Raw genomic sequence first — 13,693 nt, forward strand, 5'->3', positions numbered from 1 at the left:
TTAAGGTGGTGGTTGTTGGAGATCAAAGTGCAGGAAAAACCAGTGTGTTAGAAATGATTGCCCAAGCCCGCATATTCCCTCGAGGGTCTGGGGAGATGATGACACGTTCCCCTGTGAAGGTAAGAAATACAATCTCTGAATCAGCATTTGCCATATTCTTCTCCCTCTGATTATGTCATTAACTGAAATATATATAAACACTAATTTATAACATGCCTTCTAAGCAAGTGAGTTGATGCAGTCAATGACAAAACTGTTTCAGACCTATATATGATCCATATATACAATCAGAGTAGTAGTTTCTGCTGTAAGTAGTACCGTGCTGAATAAACATTATATACAGTAGTCTGTATGCAGTGGGAAGTGTACATATGCTATCTACGTCTCATGTTTCTCTCTGTTAGATTCACCATACTTTCTCATTTAGGTAACCCTTAGTGAAGGTCCCCACCATGTGGCTTTATTCAAAGATAGCTCTCGGGAATTTGATCTGACCAAGGAAGAGGATGTAAGTATAAAGACGTGACTGGAAGTTAATATGACTTTTATTAATTCTCTGAAAAATTTGGTGTCTTTGTGAGCTGTTAGCCCCTGTTTAATGAGAGTGAAATCTGTTTAGTGGGGTGAGGCATTATATTCATTATTAAATTATCTCTTAGTGTGGTTTTTGGCTGGCACTAAAGTGGATGAAATACAGAAGGAGCTCTTGTGCAAAGACATTTTTGGATTATGCAATGGTCTGCAGGTAATCTGTCATTTAGCAACTCATTTACCTTAGTTATTCAACATGCATTTGAGATGGTATTTATAAACAGAGATCTTAATTCAAAGTAAACTTGTTAGATTATTTTTCTTATATCACGCTTATAAGGACTTTGATATTTTGCTTTTCTCAAAACAGCTTGCAGCTTTGAGAAATGAAATAGAAATCAGAATGAGAAATAGTGTGAAGGAAGGGTGCACTGTTAGCACTGAGGTAAGACTTGCAAATATTCAGTGGCAAATATCTGTACATGTGTATCTTTTGTAAGTATTCTTCAAATAGAACACTGGTGAATCCAGTTTGTGTATACATAATATTTTGCACTATACAAAGTGCATTTGGACTGATAAAATCAGTTTTGTGTGTCGGTTCTGTGCATATAAAATTTGACTTCCTATTTAAAATTACAGGCTGTTGCTGGTTTAAAGCATATGTGTATAAATATGCAGTTAGTTTTGTATATGTGTATAAGTAATTACATACAAAGGAGGTGAGTGTATGAACCTTCAGTTTCAAATTTACTTCACAGACTATCTCCTTAAGTGTGAAAGGTCCTGGTTTGCAGAGAATGGTATTGGTTGATTTACCTGGAGTCATTAGTGTAAGTATGCAGTAGATTTAAAAAAAAAAAAAAATCTTGAAGAGATGGTGAGAACATTAACTGCTGTTTTTCTTTTTTTACATAATTCTGTTTTCTTTTTTACTTTAAACATGTATCTCCATATACATATTAAAGACTGTGACATCAGGTATGGCTCCAGATACTAAGGAAACTATCTTTAGCATCAGCAAGGCCTACATGCAGAATCCTAATGCCATCATCCTTTGTATTCAAGGTAAAAAGAGTCTAGATGCTTGTGGGCTGACAGGGTTTTTTTTATTTTGTAATTGTGATTCTTAGGTGACTCTGGGGACTGTCCTGATATTATTTTTTTTTTCCATTTGTGATTGTTTGTATAGTGTACAAAACAGACTATCTGTTTATAAATTAAGGCACCTTTTGGTATCCATGGCAAAAAGGAACTCTATGATGAGAGTTTTTTATCATTTGAAAAAACAGTGGTGATAATAAAATCTAGTGTTTCCTCAAAAGTGTTTTGGAGGCAGCCAATAATAATAGAGTTTAATATTTTGAGTGAGCTGGTACTTGTTCAAAACTTTTACAACTACAATTATTTTTTTTAATAATACTGGGAACAAAGCAGATTTTCACTTTTTGTACCCAAAAATTGAATGTAAGTGTAATTTTACTGGTTTTAAGTTGCAAAATGAAACTTACTTGATGTCTACTATGTATTCAGTACTGCGTGTTACGTTATATAGCCCCTAAAATACAGCATTGGTTTTGTTTGTTTTAGATGGATCAGTGGATGCAGAACGCAGTATTGTCACAGACTTAGTCAGCCAAATGGATCCTCAAGGAAAAAGAACAATTTTTGTGTTGACTAAAGTTGATCTTGCTGAAAAAAATGTGGCTAGCCCCAGCAGGGTGAGTTGAAACTGCTTTTCTCATATTGTGGTGGGTTAAGTCACATGTGGAAAAATACATGAGATGCTGTCAAAAATATTGGACATTGCCTGCCTGTTCTAGATGGTGTTGAGTGCTTATTTCTGTGTTCAGCACTGTTTGGTTATTTATTTATTGTGGTGGTTGTTTTAATCTCATGCTTTGCTTTTAGTGATCAGTTGCATGACTTCAGTCACAGCTTGGCTACAGCTTGCTGTAATACTGGTTCCTTTCTTGCAGGTGACCTGAGCAAGTTCTCTTTTCTGAGAATGCTTTAGGATATTCTGGGATAGGCTTTTTCACTTTACTTTATGTTTTTCTGTGTTATGCTTTATTTGGTTTATGCCCCTGATTTATTTATTTTTTTTTTTCCTTTTAAATACCTGTTGAACTCAAAGTCCCATGATAAACTGCCTTTTATGGAATTCTATGCATAGATAAAACTAGATCTGGCTTTGAAACTGCGCTGAAGGAAAGAATGTCTTTGTGCATAGTTAACCACAGTTTTTTAATCCTTTATTTTAATAGATCCAGCAAATAATCGAAGGCAAACTCTTCCCCATGAAAGCTTTGGGTTATTTTGCAGTTGTTACTGGAAAAGGTAAAGAGAGCTCAGGCTCTGCTTATTTTCTCCTTGATGGCAGAGAAAACTGTCTAAATGGAACTGTTGCAGCACTCCTTTCTTTCTCCAGGAAACAGCAGTGAAAGCATTGAATCTATTAAAGAGTATGAAGAGGAATTTTTTCAAAATTCAAAGCTGTTGAAGTATGTTGCTATTTATTCCTTTTACTAAAATAAGCCTGTGTTGGTAAATGCTAACATCAGTTTTTCTTGCTGAAATTAAAGAAGGAATGCACTGTGGAACTCTGAGATTTACTCTGCTTAAATGAAGTATCTTGTCGAGGTGACCAAGTGAGCCTGGTTTCTCTAAGTCAGTGGAGAGACACAGACATCTTCAGGCAGCAATTGGTTCCGCTGGAGTTTTGAGCCTCTCTTCAGATGTTTCTGCATCTCTCCATTGGCTCTAGAAGAACTAACTTCCCAGCAAGGCCTAGGTACTTGATACAACTGGGAAGAGTGAATCCAGCACAAGAATTAGCTGTAGTCCCTCTAAATATCAGTCATCTTGGTGTGACAATGATGTTGTATTCGAAGGGTTAGCATGTGTGTTTTGCTAGTTGATCAAAGTTTTGATTTCACAGGTTTGTATTTCTCAGGAAAAGTAAGCTAAGCTGCATGGTCTTTGGGACTGCAGTACCTGCACTACACCCTTTAGAATAAAAATTTGTGGTGGGATTTTTGGGATTCTGGGGTTTGGGGTATGTTTTTGCGTTGTTCCCTCTCTTTCCTCCTCCATTTGATCACTGAATAATTTGGAGGAAGAGGCTGGATTTTGGATTAGGTGCTCATTGACATGTTATTGTCTGCTATATAAAGCAAAGCTTTATTCTTGTGAGGAGAAAATGGGGTCCAGAAAGCATTGTAATGCATGGAAGAATTTCCTCTAGCTGTCTTCCTTTACAGGACATGTATGCTGAAGGCACACCAAGTAACAACAAAGAACTTAAGTCTTGCTGTGTCAGATTGCTTTTGGAAAATGGTGAGAGAGTCTGTGGAGCAGCAAGCAGATGCTTTCAAAGGTAAACGTCTTTTCAAAACCCAAGTGAAATAGCAGCTTGCTGTTAAACAGGTCTTCCACATACATATAATACTGTTCTGCCAGCATGCTTGGGCAGTTGTGTTTTATATGTTAATCCTTACAAAAACGCAGAAAAAAAAAATCATGGAATGAAGGACCCACTTGCTCTAAAAGCCAAAGAAGTAAATAAGTATGAAGAAAAAAATTCAGGTTTTTCTTGTGGGCAAAACACACTTTCACTGGATTCAGAAAGTGCTTCCTATATAAAGATAACATCTGATCAGCCAGGACAGGATTGCCTTGTACAGAGATGTAAGTTGCATGGCTCTATTTCCACTACAGTTTTTCAGTGCATGAATTCTGCAATTTGCAGACAAAATATCTGAACATAGACAGCAAGAAAATTTGCTCATTTGCAGAGGCACTTAATGTTCTTGGATGTCATAAGCAAGATTTGTGTAAGTTTTAGGAGGTGAACTTCTAAGATAGTCATGAAGTGCATGTAGACAAGAAAAATATTAAGGCCTTGTTTCTGATTTTGCAGCCACACGTTTCAATCTTGAGACTGAATGGAAAAACAATTACCCTCGGTTGCGAGAGCTTGACAGGGTAAATTACTGCTTTAATTTATGTGCTACAAAATGTTGAAAATTATGGATTAAAATTGTCATTTAATCTCATTTGTAAAGGTTTCTTAAAGTAAATGTAAAGTACTGACATTTTAAAATGCAAGAACAGTATAGAGTGTTCTAGGGGAAGGAAATACTGAGCTCTCTGTTTCATGAAATAGTGTTCTTCAAAATTGTGATACTTCAATGCTTAGAAGTCCTTCACTCTTCTATATGCAGTTCACTGACCTAACCTGCTCACAGAAATAAGTCAGTGTTTCTTTGTGATCATTACAGAACTGGCAAAGAGAACTTAGGTTCCCTGGTCTTTCAGTCAGATGGAGTATCAAAACAATTATGATGTCATTTCTCTAATTCCTTTGTAGAGACCCTGAATATTCAAATGCCATGCCTGGCCAAAGGCATGCAAGATATGGGTGGGAAGATGTATGGTAAAACAGGATAGCTTACAACAAGCACATAAATTGTCCAGAACATGACTGGAAGGTGTAAGGTTTTAGGTTTTTACTTTTTGTATGGAAACATGATTGAACTATACTTAAAATCTTTTTATTCCATATTTTGCCTTTTGCATAGAATGAACTATTTGAAAAAGCAAAGAATGAAATTCTTGATGAAGTCATAAGCTTGACTCAGGTCACACCAAAGCACTGGTATGGTAATTTTTATTTTCCTGTCTCTCTTCACCTCCCCCCTATTTTTTTTATAATTAACTAGGAAAACTTCACTTTTAAAATACAGAGTTTTACTAAACAAAACTCTCAAATATAAATAAGGAACTGTTTTTTCTTAGGTCAATGTGTTATGTCTTTTATCCCTGTGGAAGCAGTCTGTTTGTTTGTTGTTCTGAATCAGCAAACACTTGTATAATCCCTTGACAAAAATCACATTATGTCAGTTTGTGTTTTGTTGCGTTTTTATACAATATAATAAACAATAGATACTCCTCAAAAATGAAAAGTATCAGTGATAATAAAGCTGTTTTCAGATGTTCATTTGGAGTATGAATCGGTAATTTTTTTTTTACTTGATATTTGGGGTTTATCATTGTGTATATCAAAAGAATATATATATGACCTTGGAAAAAAGAAGTTTTGTATCCCTATGAATCAGAGATTTGAAAATTGAAAAATTATGTAATTCCTGGCTGTAGAAAAAGCTCACTGGATGCTTGAGAATTTTACGTTATGTGTGGATCTCATTAGTAGCCTCAACCAAGTAGCACCATACTATGCTGCCCCACTTCTTTGTAAGGCAGACATAGCTCTGAGAGAGAGCTTAGCTGAAGTATTTTAACAGTGTAGCATTACTGTATAGTAAAGCCACTGTATGCTGAGAGGAAAATACAAGGAATTACTTTGATGGCAGCCTGTACCACAACTAAGAACCTTCAGTGACCTGAATTGAACTGTTATTTGGTCATAGATTAAAAACCAAGGTAAAATGTCTGAGTCTTACTAACATTAAAGTAATTCTGGGCATGTGGATGCATTCAGAGGAAGTGTTGTAGGCAGTGTATTAGGCTGAATTTATTTTCTAGTCCAAGTGTAATGCAGGTTTGCCATTTTGGTGCTTGGTCCTGTTCACTGTATAATAAATGCTGAAGTACCCTGGTGCATGTTTAGTCTACTTAATTTTGTTGTGGATGGGGTGGGTGCATTTCTTTCTGAATGTTAAAATGTAGTGATGATTCTAGTTTTGCAACAGTTAATAAACTATAAAGTAGAACTGGAAACCTAAGTCATGAAAAAATGCTTCCATTAGCCATTATATGCAGCCTAAAATCAGCAGTGCATTTAATGAATGCAAATGTTTCTATCCTGTTAAAATACCTATTCCTTCCAATTAAGTTTGATTGCATTAAGCAAAGCAGAAGAGTATTTTTATTGACATGTCAGTAAAGAAGGAAGGAGATTGCATTTGTTCTTAATAGCAGGACTGCCCTTCTCCTACAGTGAATTTGTAAGTGGTGAAATCCGTAACAGACAGTTTCCAGCACACCCTGTAAGTGAAATTAATTTGCCATGTCCGCGGTTCTAATGATGATCAGGAATGATCAGTAATTGATCTTTGTTTGAACCCTATCCAAATCATCCTGTTTTGAACAAAGCTTTATAAAATTATTTTTTTTTTTTAGTGGTAGCAATATTAATTTTTATTTAGAGTGAATTCTTTCAATGTTTAAATGTTTGAGTTCCTTTTAATTTTGTGTAAATACTTTTACTATCCTAAATATGCCAAAAATCTGTTCCAGCAGTAGAAAAACTACTGGCTTTGATTCCCATTTAAACTGCTATGTTTGAAGGACAGCTTCAAAATTTTTGAATCTCAAAGGAAGATGCTTTAAACACAAAAGAAATTTTCAATTATGCCATTGTTGAAATGGGTGGAGAGGTGATATTTATGAGAAGTTCTTCAGTCATTGTCTGCAAATCCAGTTAGAGTAGGGGCATTTTCAGGGTTGAAGCATGTGTCCTGAACTTGAGAGCGTTTGGAAGAAAAGGACTTGAGTGAATCCGGCAGTCTTGTACCACCAAAATAAGGTAGTTTTTATTCTTCATCTCTTAGCTCTTGCAATTCTACCAAATCTGGCATTTGTATGATCTTATGGTAAGCTGATTTAGCATGTTTAGCTAGGATATAATTAACCTGCAAGAAACCCAGAATCTGTACTGGAGACTGGAGCAGGAGCAGAAGGAATGTGACTGCCTCTGTGGGTACCAGCTGCATATTAACACTGGCTTAGTTGGGTAGTCTCACTGCAGCTGCAAAGTTCCCTGAGAGAATTTATTGTCATTTAAAAAGATTAAAGTTAGATTGTTTCCATTGTTACTTCTTGAAACACATCATAAATAGGAAAGAGGTGCTTAGTTTTACAGTGTCATGAGGTACATTTGTAAACGAATGTCAGCGTACATTTTGGCAAAAGGTTGGACTTCTCAACTTGCTTCACTGTTTATCAAATCTGGGAACAATCAATGAAAATCCCAGATGGAAAACTACAGCATGTTCCAACAAACAAATCAGAATACTACAGAGACAAAACCCACATGGAGTTGGTTTCTCCACGTGTGAGACATCAGTCAAGTAATTTCAGTGCTTTACAATCTGCCCCTTTGTCTTTCCCTCATCTGCCATGCGTATGCACACATAGCTCTCCATGGTTATACTGGTATAATTAAAGACTGCAAGGAACTGTTGTGCAGTGGCAACCATAAGAGTAGTAGAGGTCAACTTGTGAAGTTGTCTTTGCTGTTGAAAACATTGTGCATTTGTGTACTTAGTCCAAGCAGATTTTGTTTGAAGTGGTGTCCTGATGTTAAGGGAGTATTTCCTTGTTCCGTAGCCTTGCTTCCTCAGTGTTTCTAACAAATGGAATGCATTCTTGTTAGACACTTTTGTACTGGAAGTTATCATATGTGTTACAACTTCCATTTTAGGGAGGAGATTCTTCAGAAAACTTTATGGGAAAGGGTATCTACTCATGTGATTGAGAATATATACCTTCCAGCAGCACAGACTATGAACTCAGGGACATTTAACACCACTGTGGACATCAAACTGAAGCAGTGGACTGACAAGCAGCTACCTAATAAAGCAGTAGAGGTGAGAACTTAGCTATTTAAATTAAAAAATAAAAAATAAAAACTCTGTTCAAAGCCTGATGAAATGAAAGCATACCTTCAGAGAAGGTGATGGTTTAAAGGGCTTACTGCAGTTCTTCTAACTACTTTACATGTAAGAGTAGGCTAGCAAGATCTTGATGTTGAGAAGCGCATACATTAGGAACATTGTATTTTGCTCTTGTGGTGAATTTTCCATACTAAAGACAAAAAAAAAAAAACCTTCTTAAAAGGTTGAACAAACCCTTCAAGGTAGGTGTATTCATTTAATAGATTTATGCAAGTTTAACAGAATTCGACTTGCTATAATATAGCAAACTGAAATTTAGTCTTGACTTCATTAGCAATGGGCAAGGCAGCAAAAGAAAAGTCAATGACTTACTCTTTCACTTGTACATTGTTTTTGGAAAGTATGCAGATTTTCATACTTGCAAGAATTGTCATGAATGTGTTTCATTACCAGCTGGTGCGTGGTATAATGACCTGTATCAGTAGTCATTGTTTGCTAACTTTCTAGGTGGCATGGGAGACTTTGCAAGAAGAATTTTCGCGTTTCATGACAGAACCAAAAGGAAAAGAGCATGATGATATTTTTGATAAACTGAAACAAGCTGTCAAAGAAGAAAGTATTAAACGACATAAATGGAACGAGAGAGCAGAGGATAGCCTGGTACAATGTAGTGGATTTTTTTTGCATTGTTGGCTAAGTGCTGTTGAAATCTTTTTACTTAAGTTGCATATTCAGTACTTTTTCATTCTTTTAATGTAATCATAAAATGATAGATGTGTCTATCTCTCCTTTTTTATAATGTTTTAATTTGGTGTTTCTCAATTCATTTTATTACTACCTTATGTTAACTATTGCCCTAAATATCAGCTAATAAAATTATTTTGGTTGGTTCAGGAAAAAGTCCTCCATAATCTTCTGGCTGCCCAAGGGCAGTCTTGTGAGAATTGTTTAGCATCAGCTCATTTGTTAAGTATAGCCGTATAAAATAACAGCATTTCATTACCATCTTCATAGATTTTATAATCCAGAGGGATTTCATATTGTTTGTTGCATTTTTTACGTCAGTTATGCTAGGCTACGGAAGAGAGTCACATTGAAGACATGAAAAAATATTTTTAGCAGTGCTTTGAGAAATACCTTGAATAAATCCTGTGTGACCAATACGTGCTGTTTTTATAGAAATCAAAAAATTAAGAGAATGCCAGTAATCTTTTTTTTACTGAATTCTCAGTAAATTATTTATTGTATGCTAAAAAGATGTTTTCTGTTACAGCGAGTGATCCAGCACAATGCCTTAGAAGATCGGTCAATATCTGATAAACAGCAGTGGGATGCAGCTATTCATTTTATGGAAGAGACTCTCCAAAGTCGTCTCAAAGACAGTGAGTTGTGTGATGTATTCCACTCTTGTGTACCGATTTCCAGATCTAGTTCACTTTACTACAGGGCAAACTTTTGTTTTATTACAACTGAGATAGTGGTGACAGTTCAAAATGGTACCAACACTGATAAAAATGTTTAGCAAAATACAGCCTTAAAAGGTAGTGCTTTTGCAATGAGGCAGTTGAAAGATAAGTTAATAGGGATCTATAGAGTCAAAAAAGGTATGAACACACATGTAGAAGAATAGGATAAATTCAGGTAAAGTAGTTGGTCCATCTGTGGTTATCAAGCATAATTATTTTTGATGCAAGTTGCAACAAGGTAAGATTTATTTTTCTTAAACTACCAGTTGCAGTCATTTTTATATTTTAATAAAACACATCAACTTTTGCTTTAGGCAAAAGACATGTGACTTGGCTCAGTATGGCACATCTTATGTTCTTAAAAAATGTCCATTCTTGATTTACCTAATTTTAGAACTATAAATTTGGCTGGTAACAGAAATTTTGAGTGATACTTAATACCATATTTTCCTTTTTAGCTGAATCTGTTATTGAAGATATGGTGGGTCCAGACTGGAAGAAAAGATGGTTATACTGGATAGGCCGCACCAAAGAACAGGTAAAAGGAAAAGGTAGTTCACTACCTTTAGAAAACTTTGTTTATTACTTAGTAAATTTTCAAAAATACCGATCCTCTTTGCTCTATTCAGATGATTAAAAAAATTTTAAAACAACTTTTAAATATTTTATGATTACTTTTAGTATTCATCTATTTAAATATAGCACCACAGAGAGTTCCATGTACTTTTTTCATATTGCAGATATATATTGGTTTGTAAACTGTTTTCCATTCTTCAGCTGAATTACATCTTTACTATGTCGTTGACCTGAATGTTAAAGTCTTCCATTAGAAAGAAACAGGGTGGAAACTGCCCTGTTCTTTTATGTACTTTCCAAGGGTGCCTTTTAAGCAGAAGTTGCATGCTGTTTTCTGTCATGCTCCATTTGGATTTGATTAGTAGGTGATGGCATTGTCACATAGTTGTATCTCCCAATTAAGTTTTTTCTCCATGACTTCTCTTCTTATTTGCATATAGCTTTTGGAAATTTCTTTTAAATTTAAATACTATGTTCTGTTCACTGCCCAGAGATTATAGGCTTTTAATGTTACTTTTTCTAGATACTTCTCAAACTAAATCATACTTTAAAGATGTAAGTAGAGTTTAAAATAATTGTTTCAGAGGAAGGAGTTTTACAGTCAACTGTATGGAGCCAGGTATGGGAGAAAGGCAGCAACTTCAGCCTGTCTTACTTGAATATAATGAACAGCAAATTAAAGGGGTGAATCCATGGAGAGTTCTTGCTAGCTATTAGGGAAAAGTGACAATTCTCATGACTATCACAGGTGATTATGTGAATGTGGACTCCGCTAGCAGATGTTCATGGAGCAGAAAGGAGGCTGGCACCTCTGGTTTTTTTTTTTTCCCTTCTCTTCCTCTTCTGCATTTCTGTGCATAGTGAGAAGAAAAAAGTATGAAAAAACTGGCTGTGAATTATCCATTTAAAAGTACTGTATTTTAGATGTCTTTGTACAAGTACCCTTTTGAGTCACTTAAATGTAATAGTTAAAAGTGTCAGTTATTTTCAGTTCTGGCTTATCAAGCAGGTAGACTGTTTTTTGAGGAGGTGCTGATGATGTCTGAGTCTGTAAGAATTACTACTAACTAATAATTTTTATCCTAGAATATTCGTAATGAAACAAAAAATGAACTGGAGAAATTAATCAAATGCAGTGAAGAACATGCAGCTTATCTGGCAAATGATGAAGTGACAACTGTCAGAAAGAATCTTGAAGCAAGAGGAGTAACAGTGGATCCTTGTCTGGTAAGATGTGGATTTGTAACAAAACATATGGAAGACCCTGTGAACATTTGAATGTTCTTTCTAGATAGCATACAAAAGACTCCATCTAAATACTGAATTTGTAATCCAGATGTTTCCAAATTAATTACTAAATGACTGCTTGCACGCAATTCACACACTTCTGTTGGCTGTTAGACAAATGCAGTACGATGCTTTGGAATCTGTCAGTTTAGGCTGAAATCAGAACCTGCTGAGTAAGTTTTCTTGCCTGCATTACGACAAGGCTTGTTTAAATTATTGTTATAGAGAATCAAGGCCTTTGTGAGCAAGATACAATAAAAACATACTGTGCGTTCTTAAACTTTTGATGTGGTTATATGCACAGTTTGAAGTTCTTGGGTACCTTGAAGAGGGAAATCTTGTAAAAATACTTGGAAAAAGGCAAAGGGGGTTTAGGCTGTCCTGTGGGAATGTATTGTACATTTTAAATGTTCTGGGAAATTATTCATGTCGTTGCAGTGTAAGGCACTTAACATCATTAGACCTTTTATCTAGTTAAATGTAAGATTATAAATGAGAATTTAAACGTTAATAAGTAATAGATGTAGATTTCTTTTAACAGTGATTTATTTTCTGCACGAAATATTTATTTTATATTTTTTTTTTTAGTAAGAGAAATATCTATATGCATATCTGATTTTTGAAGAACTGGAATGTAAATAAGCCTAATCAAGAAAAATTACAAGTTACATAAGACCATTAAATATTTCTCTATGCTCATTCAGGTTTAATAGATAAACTAATGGGTACTACTCAAAAATGTATTCTCCATCTTAAAGATTGCGTTATGCCAAGAGCAGAACAATTTGTCCTGTTTTGTAGTATATAATTTAGATGTATTTCTGCTGCAGACTATTTTTAAGCATTCAGTTATGTTACAAGCATGGAAGAGTAGATTTTAAAATTTACAATCAGCTTTAATGTTTGCCAAATGTAACTAAGACATTAGTCATATCCCAGTTGCAGACAAATTGTTGAGAAATATTTAAATGTATACTATATGACAGGAATGGTGGAAATTGGGAGTTATACTTTGAAATTAAATGTGATCATTAAACTGTGCATGATAATGTATGTATGTATTAATTTAGTCAAATTTAAGCACTGTTTTCCTAGATTAAAGACACATGGCACCAAATTTATAGAAGATATTTTCTGAAGACTGCTTTGAACCACTGCAATCTGTGTCGAAGAGGCTTTTATTACTACCAGAGGCATTTTGTGGACTCAGAGGTAAATTGAAGTACAGATATACACTGGTGGTTTGCCTTAATATTTCCATCTCAGTTGCCAAAAAAAATAAAAAAAAATCAACTTATCTACAAACATTTTAAACTAGCCTAACCTTTCTTTTATAGCCTTTACCTTAAGATAGCTGGTGCTCTTAGATATGTTTTACATGAGGGTTGTAACTGATAAAATGCCATCCTGGTAGTAATTATATATAATGACCAGCCGTGGTCATGGTATCAGCCAAAACTTAACCATTTGTTACTTATTCATGTGTATTGAATATACACTGTTAAAAGTGGTTTTGTATAGCTATTGGTATCTTGTTGGTATCCCTTTCTCCTATTTTCCCATTGATAATTATTTACCTCACTGATACCAAAAATCAGAAAACATTAAAAACATTAACTAAGGAGGTTTTATGAGGTAAGTATGATATATAAGTGTTTAGAACTTGGAACCACATGTGATCAATGGGGAAAGAACAAACCAAACCGAAACCAAACAAAAACCCACAAACAAAACAAAAAACACCCCAACAAACAACTGTGGAGCTTACAGACGGGTCTTTTAAATGACTTTCCAGTTTTGTAAACCCAAGCTTGTGCAACAAATGACAGTATGCACAAAGTTGCACTCAGAAAAGAATATACAATTTTCTTGCTATTATATTTAAATCAAAAAGAAATTATTGGAAAGGTAGAGCTCCTCACTTTCTGTGGAATTTGTTTTTATTTTTAATGAGAAACAATGATCCCCATGGAGCCAGAAATTTTTACTACAGTAGAAATACCTTTGCCTGTAAGAGCTGAGAAAATGAGATCATACAGTGGAGAGCTGACTCTCTGTGACGCTTAACCTCCTATTCCTGTTATTGTCTTTATAAGATGTCCTAATGGAAAGTTAGTACTTGCCATCCTTGCAGGTGTAGGAACTGTCCGTTAACAAATACAGCCCTTAGCACAACACTGTATTCAGAAGTTA

General features: G+C 35.0%; 1 protein-coding gene across 1 annotated transcript in view; it reads left to right on the forward strand.

Annotated features, from left to right (window-relative positions):
- The window catches only part of OPA1 (optic atrophy 1 (autosomal dominant)), a gene marked incomplete at its 5' end in the record, with an annotated part of 29,573 nt that extends 16,842 nt beyond the window's left edge, over positions 1-12,731 (forward strand). The window contains 17 exons of the mRNA XM_010015362.1: positions 6-119; positions 428-508; positions 902-976; positions 1,293-1,364; positions 1,500-1,599; positions 2,122-2,252; positions 2,799-2,871; positions 2,963-3,035; positions 3,795-3,910; positions 4,454-4,518; positions 5,115-5,191; positions 7,979-8,144; positions 8,679-8,831; positions 9,445-9,553; positions 10,096-10,175; positions 11,300-11,440; positions 12,596-12,731. Of these exons, the coding sequence (XP_010013664.1) occupies positions 6-119; positions 428-508; positions 902-976; positions 1,293-1,364; positions 1,500-1,599; positions 2,122-2,252; positions 2,799-2,871; positions 2,963-3,035; positions 3,795-3,910; positions 4,454-4,518; positions 5,115-5,191; positions 7,979-8,144; positions 8,679-8,831; positions 9,445-9,553; positions 10,096-10,175; positions 11,300-11,440; positions 12,596-12,721 (1,752 nt within the window). The remainder of the gene's footprint in view (positions 1-5; positions 120-427; positions 509-901; positions 977-1,292; positions 1,365-1,499; positions 1,600-2,121; positions 2,253-2,798; positions 2,872-2,962; positions 3,036-3,794; positions 3,911-4,453; positions 4,519-5,114; positions 5,192-7,978; positions 8,145-8,678; positions 8,832-9,444; positions 9,554-10,095; positions 10,176-11,299; positions 11,441-12,595) is intronic.
- Positions 12,732-13,693: the final 962 nt, after the last annotated feature.

This window comes from Nestor notabilis, unplaced genomic scaffold (assembly GCF_000696875.1).
Source record: "Nestor notabilis isolate BGI_N333 unplaced genomic scaffold, ASM69687v1 scaffold35245, whole genome shotgun sequence".
In the NCBI taxonomy this organism is placed as follows: Eukaryota; Metazoa; Chordata; class Aves; order Psittaciformes; family Psittacidae; genus Nestor; species Nestor notabilis.